Source organism: Heptranchias perlo, unplaced genomic scaffold (assembly GCF_035084215.1).
Source record: "Heptranchias perlo isolate sHepPer1 unplaced genomic scaffold, sHepPer1.hap1 HAP1_SCAFFOLD_154, whole genome shotgun sequence".
Taxonomy (NCBI): domain Eukaryota; kingdom Metazoa; phylum Chordata; class Chondrichthyes; order Hexanchiformes; family Hexanchidae; genus Heptranchias; species Heptranchias perlo.
In genome coordinates, this window is record NW_027138796.1 from 752,840 (window position 1) to 766,224 (window position 13,385).

Below are 13,385 nucleotides of genomic sequence, written 5' to 3' on the forward strand. Positions count from 1 at the left end.
AGTCAGACCCCCATCTATCAGTCTCTTATCTTCAGTGCCACATCTATCAGACTGGACAGTGTTTTAATGACTGAAGTTCTCTGACACCAGGACGGAGTTTGATTAACCCCCATTCTGGGTCCATTGATCCTCTTCTCACTTCAAACAGCTTCTTTTACACCGTGTTTCTCAATCCCTTGTCGTGTATTTGTGGCTTTTAAATCGACACAATTACAAAATCATTCAAAAATATTTATTTTCTTAAATATAATTTGTAAGATAAATGTGAATTAAAGTTAAACTCTTTTTACTTTCTAAATGAATAAATCTTATTCTTCCTCCTCCGCCTTTCTGTCCAGCGAGGAAGAATCGACGGCCACCTCTTCGTAATCCTTCTCGAGTGAGGCCAGGTCCTCCCGTGCGTCCTGGAACTCCCCTTCCTCCAGCCCCTCCCCCACGTACCAGTGGACAAAGGCCCGCTTGGCGTACATCTTATCGAATTTGAGGTTGAGGCGGGTCCAAGCCAAGGCAATGGCGGTGGTGTTGCTCAGCATACAGAGGGCACGTTGCACCTTTGCCAGATCGCCCCCTGGCACCACCGTCGGGGGCTGGTAGTTGATGCCAACCTGTGGGGAAAAGAAAATTCTTTAGATTTCAGTTGCACAAAATAGGAGGTTCAAAATCAGAGCCGTTGGGAACCACTTAATTATCAGAAAGATAAATTTAAGAACCAGTTTGTGTCTTTCACTGTACAAAAACCTGACTCTGGTTATTCACTGGGCTCGTCTCCCAGTTTTACAGTTTCAGTTTCTGATGGAGGGTCCCTGTGTAATGAGGCTGGATTCAGGGATAATTCTTTTCTTCATTTCATCTTCTCCAATGAGGCCCTCCATTTTTCAGGATGCCTTTTCCTTGTTTAAGGCTGGACTTTTCCTGGAACATTCAGGGCTGCAATCCAGGATTAGAACTGAGACAATTCCACCTACAGCCTCAGAGGGAGCTCCTCTTTGGGCCAGGAATGGGGAGGGTCTGAAAGGAGGGACAGCTTTTGACCCAGACTGAACAGACGTATTGTTCACGTGGGATATCAGATTGTCAGAATCCATGTTTCCCCAGAGCCCCATGGATTGAACACAAAACCCACACTTACCTTGAACCCGGTCGGGCACCAATCAACAAACTGGATCGAGCGCTTGGTTTTGATGGTGGCGATGGAGGCATTGACATCCTTTGGCACTACGTCTCCTCGGTACAGCATGCAGCACGCCATGTACTTGCCCTGGCGGGGGTCGCACTTCACCATCTGATTGGCTGGCTCAAAGCAGGCGTTGGTGATCTCTGCCACAGTTATTTGCTCGTGGTAAGCCTTCTCGGCCGAAATAAGGGGGGCATAGGTTGCCAGTGGGAAATGAATGCGGGGATAGGGGACCAGGTTGGTTTGGAACTCAGTCAGGTCCACATTGAGGGCACCGTCGAACCGTAGTGACGCCGTGATGGACGACACTATCTGTCCAACAAGACGGTTGAGATTGGTGTACGTTGGACGCTCAATGTCAAGGTTACGCCGACATATGTCGTAAATGGCCTCGTTGTCGACCATGAAGGCACAGTCAGAGTGCTCGAGGGTGCAGTGGGTGACGAGCACGGAGTTGTACGGCTCGACCACCGCAGTGGAAATCTGCGGCGCAGGGTAAATGGCAAACTCCAGTTTGGATTTCTTGCCGTAGTCTACAGATAGTTTCTCCATCAGGAGGGATGTAAAACCCGAGCCGGTCCCACCCCCGAAACTGTGGAAAATGAGGAAACCCTGGAGTCCCGTGCACTGGTCAGCCTGTGGGCAAAGAAGGTACAAAACATTAAAAGGGAGCAGGAAATGGAATCTATCGTCAAAGGACAGTGAACACAGGACAGGAGCAAAAATACTGACCGTCCCTGGTGGGACAGGGCAGTGGGAGCTGGTGAGAAGGGGCAGTGGGAGATGGGGAGAAGGGAGAGTGGGAGATGGGGAGAAGGGGCAGTGGGAGATGGGGAGAAGGGAGAATGGGAGAGGGTGAGAATGGAGAGTAGGAGCTGGTGAGAATGGGGCGGCGGGAGATGGGGACAAGGGGCAGTGGGAGATGGGGACAAGGGGCAGTGGGAGATGGGGAGAAGGGGCATCAGGAGATGGGGACAAGGGGCACTGGGAGGTGGGGAGAAGGGGCAGTGGGAGATGGGGAGAAGGGGCAGTGGGAGATGGGGAGAAGGGGCAGTGGAAGCCTGGGGGAGAGAGTAATGAATTGGGGTGGAGGGAGTGCGGAACCAAGGGTGGAAGCACTGGGGGAGTTGGGAGAGTAATTGAGGTTGGGGGGGCGGGAAGAGTCAGGGAAGGGACCATCAGGCATCGAATATTGTAGGGTGCATGGGAAACCAAAATGGCCACTCAAAGGACTTGGCCAAAGGCCGGCTCTATGTAAACAGGAAGTCCACCGATCTTCCGAAGCTTGTGTGGCCAATTGGGAGAAATTCCAAGGAAATTCCCAGCCACTTTTCAGCATTGTTATTGGCTGCTTTTTTCCTGAATGGGTAGTGGAAGGGACATCAATAAGTGATACTGGAGAGAATAAGCAGGATTTGTTTACTCGTGACACTTCGTCAGCTGTAAGATTTTAATTCTACCAGTTGTATTGGGCGGTGGGAGAGATGGCGGGACGGGGCGGAGGGAGCGATGGCGGGACGGGGCGGTGGGAGTGATGGCGGGACGGGGCGGTGGGAGCGATGGCGGGACGGGGCGGAGGGAGCGATGGCGGGACGGGGGGAGCGATGGCGGGACGGGGCGGAGGGAGCGATGGCGGGACGGGGCGGAGGGAGCGATGGCGGGACGGGGCGGTGGGAGTGATGGTGGGACGGGGCGGTGGGAGCGATGGCGGGACGGGGCGGAGGGAGCGATGGCGGGACGGGGCGGTGGGAGTGATGGCGGGACGGGGGGAGCGATGGCGGGACGGGGCGGAGGGAGCGATGGCGGGACGGGGCGGAGGGAGCGATGGCGGGACGGGGCAGAGGGAGCGATGGCGGGACGGGGCGGTGGGAGCGATGGCGGGACGGGGCGGTGGGAGCGATGGCGGGACGGGGCGGTGGGAGCGATGGCGGGACGGGGCGGGGGGAGCGATGGCGGGACGGGGCGGAGGGAGCGATGGCGGGACGGGGCGGAGGGAGCGATGGCGGGAGTGGGCGGAGTGAGTGATGGCGGGACGGGGCGGAGGGAGCGATGGCGGGACGGGGCGGAGGGAGCGATGGTGGGACGGGGCGGTGGGAGCGATGGCGGGACGGGGCGGAGGGAGCGACGGCGGGACGGGGCGGAGGGAGCGATGGCGGGACGGGGCGGAGGGAGCGATGGTGGGACGGGGCGGAGGGAGATGATGGGATTGGGCAGCGGGATCAGGCAGCGGGAGCCAGTACACAACCTACCAGCTTCCGTATTCGATCCAAGACCAGATCCACAATCTCCTTGCCGATGGAGCAGTGGCCCCGTGCGTAGTTATTGGCCGCATCCTCCTTGCCGGTGATGAGTTGCTCGGGGTGAAAGAGCTGTCGGTAGGTGCCGGTGCGGACCTCATCTGGGGGCAGGGAACGGAGAGTTAAAAACCTGAACACAAAACGTTCCAGGCACTTTGATACGAGTCCGGCCATACTTGAACGAGTTTAGTGAGAGCACTGACCACCTAACACATCAACAATCTCTCCCCTTACCGATCACAGTGGGCTCCAGATCTACAAACACGGCTCGGGGGACGTGCTTGCCCGCCCCCGTCTCACTGAAGAAGGTGTTGAAGGAGTCGTCCCCACCTCCGATGGTCTTGTCACTGGGCATCTGCCCATCTGGTTGGATCCCATGCTCCAGGCAATACAGCTCCCAGCAAGCATTGCCGATCTGCACACCTGCCTGGCCAGCGTGGATTGAAAGACACTCACGCTAAAGAGTGGAGAACACAGGATTATTTACACAGGTAGGAGGACAATGCTTTATACAGTCAGTGGAGGTGGAAGGGAGAAGGGTGTGTGGATCCCTTCTCTCTCCCAGTGGATCCCACTCTCCCAGTGGATCCCACTCTCCTCGAATCCTTAATTCCCTGTGGATCTCCCTGTCACTCCTTGTGGATCCCTTTGCCTGTGAATTCCAGCTGTCATTCCCTGTGGATATCCCTCTCCCTGTGGATTCCCACTGTCTTCCTGTGGATTCCCATTCTTCATGCAGATCCTCTGTCCCTGTGGATTCCTATTTTCCCTGCAGATCCTTTCTTCCTGTGGATTCTTGCTCATCTTATGGATTCCTACCATACCAGTGGATTAACTCTCTCTCTCCCTGCATGTATTCCTACTCTCCCTGTGGATTCCTGCTCTGTCCCTGTGGATCACCCCTCACTCTCCCTGTGGGTGCCCTTCTTGTTGATTATCCATCTCCCTGTCGATCTCCCTTCTCCCACTGGGTCTCTTCTCTCTTCCTTTGGGTCCTACTCTCTCTGTAGAATTCTCTCTCCTCTGGATGCCCCTTCTCTCCCCCTGTTGATTAGCACTCTCTCCCCGTGGACCATCCCTCTTTCCCTGGGGATCCCCATCTCTCCGTGTGGATTGTTCTTCTCTCCATGTGAATACTTCTCTCCCTGTGGGCCCCTTCCACTCAGTCTGAGTGGATGCTTTCTCTCTCCCAGTAGTTCCCCTCTCCCTGTAGATTGTCCCTCCACTTGTCGATTCCCCACTTCCTGTTGATTTCCCTTTACACGTGGATTTCCTCTCTCCCTACAGATTCCCCTTCTACCAGCAGATCTCCTGTATCCCTGTGGACCCCTGTTTTCCTCTAGAAACCACCCCCTCGCTCCCTGTGGAATCCCATTCTTACTGCAGAGCCTCTTTATGTGGAATCCCTCTCTCCCCATGGATTCCAACACTGCCCGTGGATTCCCCATGTCTCCCTGTCGATTACCCCTCACTCTCCTTGTGGAGCCCCCGCACTCCAGGTCGATGAGCCTTCTCCCTGTGGATCTTACCTCCCTATGGATCTCATCTCTCCCTTTGGGTCACTTCTCATTGTAGAACTCTCTCAGTGGATCCCTCTCTACCTATGGATTTCTTTGGATCCCTTCTCTGTGGATCCCTCTCTCAGGAACCCTCCTCTCTCCCTGGGGATTCGCGCTCGCTCCCGCAGGTCACCTCCTCTCCATGCCGATTGACCAACCCCCTATGGAAACCCCCTCTCTCCGAGACTCCCGCTCCCCTTGTGGATACTTATCTCCCTGTGGATTTATTCCCTCCCTGTGAATCGCTCTCTCCCAGTGGATCCCTCTCTCCCTGTGACTCCCTCTGTCCCAGGAGATCCCTCTCTCCCTGTGACTCCCTCTCTCCCAGTAGATCCCTCTCTCCCTGTGAATTCCTTTCTCCCAATGGATCCCTCTCTCCCAGTGGATCCCACTCTCCCTGTGGATCCCTCTCTCCCAGTAGATTCCTCTCTCCCAGTAGACCCCTATCTCCCTGTGAATTCCTTTCACCCAGTTGATCCCTCTCCCTGTGAAATCCTCTCTCCCAGTAGATCCCACTCTCCCAGTGGATCCCTATCTTCCTATGGATCCCACTCTCCTTGTGAAACCCTCTCTCCCAGTGGACCCCTCTCTTTCTATGGATCCCACTCTCCCAGTAGATCCCACTCTCCCTGTGAATTCCTCTCTCCCAGTAGATCCCTCTCTCCCTGTGACTCCCTCTCTCCCAGTGGATCCCTCTCTCCAAATGGATCCCTCTCTCCCAGTGGATCCCCCTCTCCCTGTGGATCCACTCTCCCAGTAGATCCCACTCTCCCTGTGACTCCCTCTCTCCCAGTCGATCCCACTCTCCCTGTGAATCCCTCTCTCCCAGTGGATCCCCCTCTCCCTGTGGATCCCTCTCTCCCTGTGGATCCCACTCTCCCTGTGAATCCCTCTCTCCCAGTGGATCCCCCTCTCCCTGTGGATCCCTCTGTCTCGGTGGAACACCCTCGCTCTGTACATTGCCCAGTGAGCTCTCACCATAATCTCCTCCTATTCTCGCAGCTCTTGAGAATGTGCCTCGTGCTGCCGCTCCCGCTATTTATACCCCGCCCGATAGAACCCTCCTATTCAGCAAATCGGGCTCTGATTGGTCTGTGAGAACAATGGCCTATTGTTGCTTTGTTAAACGTAGCGACGTTGCTCAGTGCTGATTGGTTCATTGTGTAAAAGGCGGAACCAAGAATTCGCTACATTCTTTTATGGGAGGAGCGCCAGGGAACAAGAGAATTCCCCTTACCCCCAGACCCCATCAATCAGACCCCCAACCCCCAGACCCCATCAATCAGACCCCCAACCCCCAGACCCCATCAATCAGACCCCCAACCCCCAGACCCCATCAATCAGACCCCCAACCCCCAGACCCCATCAATCAGACCCCCAACCCCCAGACCCCATCAATCAGACCCCCAACCCCCAGACCCCATCAATCAGACCCCCAACCCCCAGACCCCATCAATCAGACCCCCAACCCCCAGACCCCATCAATCAGACCCCCAACCCCCAGACCCCATCAATCAGACCCCCAACCCCCAGACCCCATCAATCAGACCCCCAACCCCCAGACCCCATCAATCAGACCCCCAACCCCCAGACCCCATCAATCAGACCCCCAACCCCCAGACCCCATCAATCAGACCCCCAACCCCCAGACCCCATCAATCAGACCCCCAGACACCATCAATCAGACCCCCAACCCCCAGACCCCATCAATCAGACCCCCAACCCCCAGACCCCATCAATCAGACCCCCAACCCCCAGACCCCATCAATCAGACCCCCAACCCCCAGACCCCATCAATCAGACCCCCAACGCCCAGACCCCATCAATCAGACCCCCAACGCCCAGACCCCATCAATCAGACCCCCAACCCCCAGACCCCATCAATCAGACCCCCAACCCCCAGACCCCATCAATCAGACCCCCAACCCCCAGACCCCATCAATCAGACCCCCAACCCCCAGACCCCATCAATCAGACCCCCAACCCCCAGACCCCTTCAATCAGACCCCCAACCCCCAGACCCCATCAATCAGACCCCCAACCCCCAGACCCCATCAATCAGACCCCCAACCCCCAGACCCCATCAATCAGACCCGCAACCCCCAGACCCCATCAATCAGACTCCCATACCCCCAGACCCCATCAATCAGACCCCCAACGCTCAGACCCCCAACCCCCAGACCCCATCAATCAGACCCCCAACCCCCAGACCCCATCAATCAGACCCCCAACCCCCAGACCCCATCAATCAGTCCCCCACCCCCCAGACCCCATCAATCATAGCCCCAACCCCCAGACCCCATCAATCAGACTCTCAACCCCCAGACCCCATCAATCAGACCACCAACCCCCAGACCCCATCATTTAGACGCCCAACCACCAGACCCCATCAATCAGACCCCAACCCCCAGACCCCATCAATCAGACCCCCAACCCCCAGACCCCATCAATCAGACCCCCAACGCCCAGACCCCATCAATCAGATCCCCAGACCCCATCAATCTGACCCCCAACCCCCAGACACCATCAATCAGACCCACTACCCCCAGATCCCATCAATCAGACCCACAACCCTCAGACCCCCAACCCCCAGACCCCATCAATCAGACCCCCAACCCCCAGACCCCATCAAGCAGACCCTCAGACCCCATCAATCTGACCCCCAACCCCCAGACACCATCAATCAGACCCTCAACCCCCAGACCCCATCAATCAGACCCTCAACCCCCAGACCCCATGAATCAGACCCCCAACCCACAGACCCCATCAATCAGACCCCCAGACCCCATCATCTGACCACCAACCCCCAGACCCCATCAATCAGACCCCCAACCTGAGACCCCATCAATCAGACCCCCATACCCCAGATCCCATCAATCAGACCCCCAAACCCCAGACCCCAGCAATCAGACCCCCAACCCCCAGACCCCATCAATCAGACCCCCAACCCCAGACCCCATCAATCAGACCCGGAACCCCCAGACCCCATCAATCAGACCCCGATACCCCACAACCCATCAATCAGAACCCCATCCCCCTGACACCATCAATCAGACCCCCAGTCCCCATCAATCAGACCCCCCAACCCCCAGACCCCATCAATCAGACGCCCAACCCCCAGACCCCATCAATCAGACCCCCAGACCCCATCAATCAGACCCCCAGACCCCATCAATCAGTCCCCCAGACCCCATCAATCAGTCCCCCAGACCCCATCAATCAGACCCCCAACCCGCAGACCCTATCAATCAGACCCACAACCCCCAGACCCCATCAATCAGACCCCCAACTCTCAGACCCCATCAATCAGACCCCCAACCCTCAGACCCCATCAATCAGACTCCCATACCCCACACCCCATCAATCAGAACCCCAACCCCCTGACCCCATCAATCAGACCCCAAACCCCCAGACCCCATCAATCAGACCCCAACCCTCAGACCCCATCAATCAGACCCACAACACCCAGACCCCATCAATCAGACCCGCAACCCCCAGACCCCATCAATCAGACCCCCAACGCTCAGACCCCCAACCCCCAGACCCCATCAATCAGACCCCCAACCCCCAGACCCCATCAATCAGACCCCCAACGCTCAGATCCCCAACCCCCAGACCCCATCAATCAGTCCCCCACCCCCCAGACCCCATCAATCATAGCCCCAACCCCGAGACCCCATCAATCAGACCCCCAACCCCCAGACCCCATCAATCAGTCCCCCACCCCCCAGACCCCTTCAATCAGACCCCCAACCCCCAGACCCCACCAATCTGACCCCCAACCCCCAGACCCCATCAATCAGACCCACAACACCCAGACCCCATCAATCATAGCCCCAACCCCCAGACCCCATCAATCAGACTCTCAACCCCCAGACCCCATCAATCAGACCACCAACCCCCAGACCCCATCAATCAGACCCCCAACCCCCTGACCCCATCAATCAGACCACCAACCCCCAGACCCCATCAATCAGACCCCCAACGCCCAGACCCCATCAATCAGATCCCCAGGCCCCATCAATCTGACCCCCAACCCCCAGACACCATCAATCAGACCCACTACCCCCAGATCCCATCAATCAGACCCACAACCCTCAGACCCCCAACCCCCAGACCCCATCAATCAGACCCCCAACCCCCAGACCCCATCAAGCAGACCCTCAGACCCCATCAATCTGACCCCCAACCCCCAGACACCATCAATCAGACCCTCAACCCCCAGACCCCATCAATCAGACCCTCAACCCCCAGACCCCATGAATCAGACCCCCAACCCACAGACCCCATCAATCAGACCCCCATACCCCATCATCTGACCCCCAACCCCCAGACCCCATCAATCAGACCCCCAACCTGAGACCCCATCAATCAGACCCCCATACCCCAGATCCCATCAATCAGACCCCCAAACCCCAGACCCCATCAATCAGACCCCCAACCCCCAGACTCCATCAATCAGACCCCCAACCCCCAGACCCCATCAATCAGACCCCCAACCCCAGACCCCATCAATCAGACCCGGAACCCCCAGACCCCATCAATCAGACCCCGATACCCCACAACCCATCAATCAGAACCCCATCCCCCTGACACCATCAATCAGACCCCCAGTCCCCATCAATCAGACCCCCCACCCTCAGACCCCCCACCCTCAGACCCCCCAACTCCCAGACCCCATCAATCAGACCCCCAACCCCCAGACCCCATCAATCAGACCCCCAACCCCCAGACCCCATCAATCAGACCCCCAACACTCAGACGCCCAATCCCCAGACCCCATCAATCAGACCCCCAACCCCCAGACCCCATCAATCAAACCCCCAACCCCCAGACCCCATCAATCAGACCCCCAACCCCCAGACCCCATCAATCAGACCCCCAACCCCCAGACCCCATCAATCAGACCCCCAACCCTCGGACCCCATCAATCAGACCCCCAACTCTCAGACACAATCAATCAGATCCTCAACCAACAAAACCCCATCAATCAGTTCCCCCTCAACCAGATCTCCATAAATCAGTCGCAATCAAACAGATCCCATCATTGGGATCCCATCAATCAGACTCCCATCGATCAGACTCCCAACTATCAGTCCCCATCAATCAGACCCGAATCAACCAGTCCCCAACAATCAGACCACATCAATCAGACCCCCATCAAACAGAACCCATCAAACAGAACCCGTCAATCAAACGACATCAATCAAACCCTCATCAATCAGACCCCCATCAATCAGACCCCCATCAATCAGACCCCCATCAATCAGATCCCGATCAATCAGACCCCCATCAATCAGACCCCGATCAATCAGACCCCCATCAATCAGATCCCCGATCAATCAGACCCCCCATCAATCAGCCCCCGATCAATCAGACCCCCATCAATCAGATCCCCGATCAATCAGACCCCAATCAATCAGATCCCCATCAATCAGATCCCCGATCAATCAGACCACCATCAATCAGACCCTGATCAATCAGACCCCCATCAATCAGATCCCCGATCAATCAGACCCCCCATCAATCAGCCCCCGATCAATCAGACCCCCATCAATCAGATCCCCATCAATCAGATCCCCGATCAATCAGACCCCAATCAATCAGATCCCCATCAATTAGATCCCCGATCAATCAGACCCCCCATCAATCAGACCCCCATCAATCAGATCCCCATCAATCAGACCCCCATCAATCAGACCCCGATCAATCAAACGACATCAATCAAACCCTCATCAATCAGACCCCCATCAATCAGAGCCCGATCAATCAGACCCCCATCAATCAGACCCCGATCAATCAGACCCCCATCAATCAGACCCCCATCAATCAGATCCCCGATCAATCAGACCCCCATCAATCAGATCCCCATCAATCAGATCCCCGATCAATCAGACCCCCATCAATCACATCCCCATCAATCAGATCCCCGATCAATCAGACCCCCATCAATCAGATCCCCATCAATCAGATCCCCGATCAATCAGACCCCAAACAATCAGACACCATCGATCAGACCCCCAACAATCAGACACCATCAAACAGACCGCCAACAATCAACCCCCAACAATCGGATCCCCAAAAATTAGAACCCAACAATGAGACCCCAACAATCAGACCCCCATCGATCAGACCCCCAACAATCAGACCCCCCATCGATCAGACCCCAACAATCAGACCCCCATCGATCAGACCCCCAACAATCAGACCCCCCATCGATCAGACCCCCAACAATCAGACCCCCCATCGATCAGACCCCAACAATCAGACCCCGTCAATCAGATCCCCATGAAACAGACCCCATCAATCAGATCTCAATAATCCGAACCCATCAATCAGGCCCAATCAACCAGACCCCATCAATGAGACCCCCTTCAATCAGACCCTATCACTCAGAACACATGAATCGGACCCCCATCAATCAAACCCCCATCATTCAGACCCGATCAATGAGATCCTCAACCATCAGACCCCCAACAATCAATCAATCACATCCCCAACATTCGGACCCCATGAATCAAATCCCCCTCAACCAAATCGCCATCAATCAGTCCCCATCAATGAGACCCTATCAATTAGTCCCCATCAATCAGGTCACCATCAATCAGATCCCATAAATCGGAACCCATCAATTAGTCCCCATCATATAATCCCCTCCAAACAGACTCCCAACAATTAGACCCCATCAATCAGACCCCTGAAATTAGACCCCACCAATCAGATCCCCATCAATCAGACCCCCGACAATCAGACCCCCAACAATCAAACCCACATCAATCAGACCCCATCAATCAGACCCCATCAATCAGACCCCCAACAATCAAACCCACATCAATCAGACCCCATCAATCAGACCCTCAACAATCAGACCCCATCAATCAGACTCCCAACAATCAAACCCACATCAATCAGACCCTCAACAATCAGACCCCCGACAATCAGACCACATCAATCAGACCCCCGACAATCAGACCCCCAACAATCAAACCCACATCAATCAGACCCCATCAATCAGACCCCATCAATCAGACCCCCGACAATCAAACCCACATCAATCAGACCCCATCAATCAGACCCCCAACAATCAGACCCCCAACAATCAAACCCACATCAATCAGACCCCATCAATCAAACCCCATCAATCAGACCCCCGACAATCAAACCCACATCAATCAGACCCCATCAATCAGATCCCCATCAATCAGATCCCCATCAATCAGACCCCCATCTATCAGACCCCATCAATCAGACCCCCATCAATCAGACCCCCATCAATCAGACCCCATCAATCAGACCCCCGACAATCAAACCCACATCAATCAGACCCCATCAATCAGACCCCCGACAATCAAACCCACATCAATCAGACCCCATCAATCAGACCCCATCAATCAGACCCCCATCAATCAGATCCCCATCAATCAGACCCCCATCAATCAGACCCCATCAATCAGACCCCCATCAATCAGACCCCCATCAATCAGACCCCCATCAATCAGACCCCCATCAATCAGACTCCATCAATCAGACCCCCATCAATCAGACCCCCATCAATCAGACCCCCATCAATCAGACCCCATCAATCAGACCCCCATCAATCAGACCCCCATCAATCAGACCCCATCAATCAGACCCCCATCAATCAGACCCCCATCAATCAGAACCAATCAATCAGACCACCAAAAATCAGACCCCATCAGTCAGACGCCCATCAATCAGACCCCATCGTTCGAACCTCCATCAATCAGACTCCCATGAATCAAACCTCCAGCAATCAGACCCCCATCGATCAGACCCCCAACGATCAGACCCCATCAATCAAACCCTAATCAATCAGACCCCCATCAATCAGAGCCCATCAATTAGACCCCCATCAATCAGACCCTAATCAATCAGACCCCCATCAATCAGACCCCATCAATTAGACCCCCATCAATCAGACCCCCATCAATCAGAGCCCATCAATTAGACCCCCATCAATCAGACCCCATCAATCAGACCCCCATCAATCAGACCCCCATCAATCAGACCCTAATCAATCAGACCCCATCAATCAGACCCCCATCAATCAGACCCCTATCAATAAGACCCCATCAATCAGATCCCCAACAATCAGACCCCCATCAATCAGACCACCATCAATCAGACCCCCATCAATAAGACCCCATCAATCAGATCCCCAACAATCAGACCCCCATCAATAAGACCCCATCAATCAGACCCCATGAATCAGACCCCCATCAATAAGACCCCATCAATCAGAACCCGTCAATCAAACGACATCAATCAAACCCTCATCAATCAGACCCCGATCAATCAGACCCCCATCAATCAGACCCCCATCAATCAGACCCC

At 55.3% G+C, this 13,385-nt stretch overlaps 1 protein-coding gene across 1 annotated transcript; it reads right to left on the reverse strand.

Moving 5' to 3' along the window:
- Positions 1–285: 285 nt before the first annotated feature.
- On the reverse strand, positions 286–3,841 carry LOC137309222 (tubulin alpha-1 chain-like). The gene is made up of 4 exons (XM_067977483.1): positions 3,706–3,841; positions 3,424–3,572; positions 1,130–1,810; positions 286–605 (listed from the first exon to the last, which is right to left on the reverse strand). The coding sequence occupies exons 1-4, from the start codon at positions 3,824–3,826 to the stop codon at positions 309–311; spliced, it is 1,248 nt and encodes a 415-aa protein (XP_067833584.1). The 5' UTR covers positions 3,827–3,841; the 3' UTR covers positions 286–308.
- Between the last annotated feature and the right edge of the window lie 9,544 nt (positions 3,842–13,385).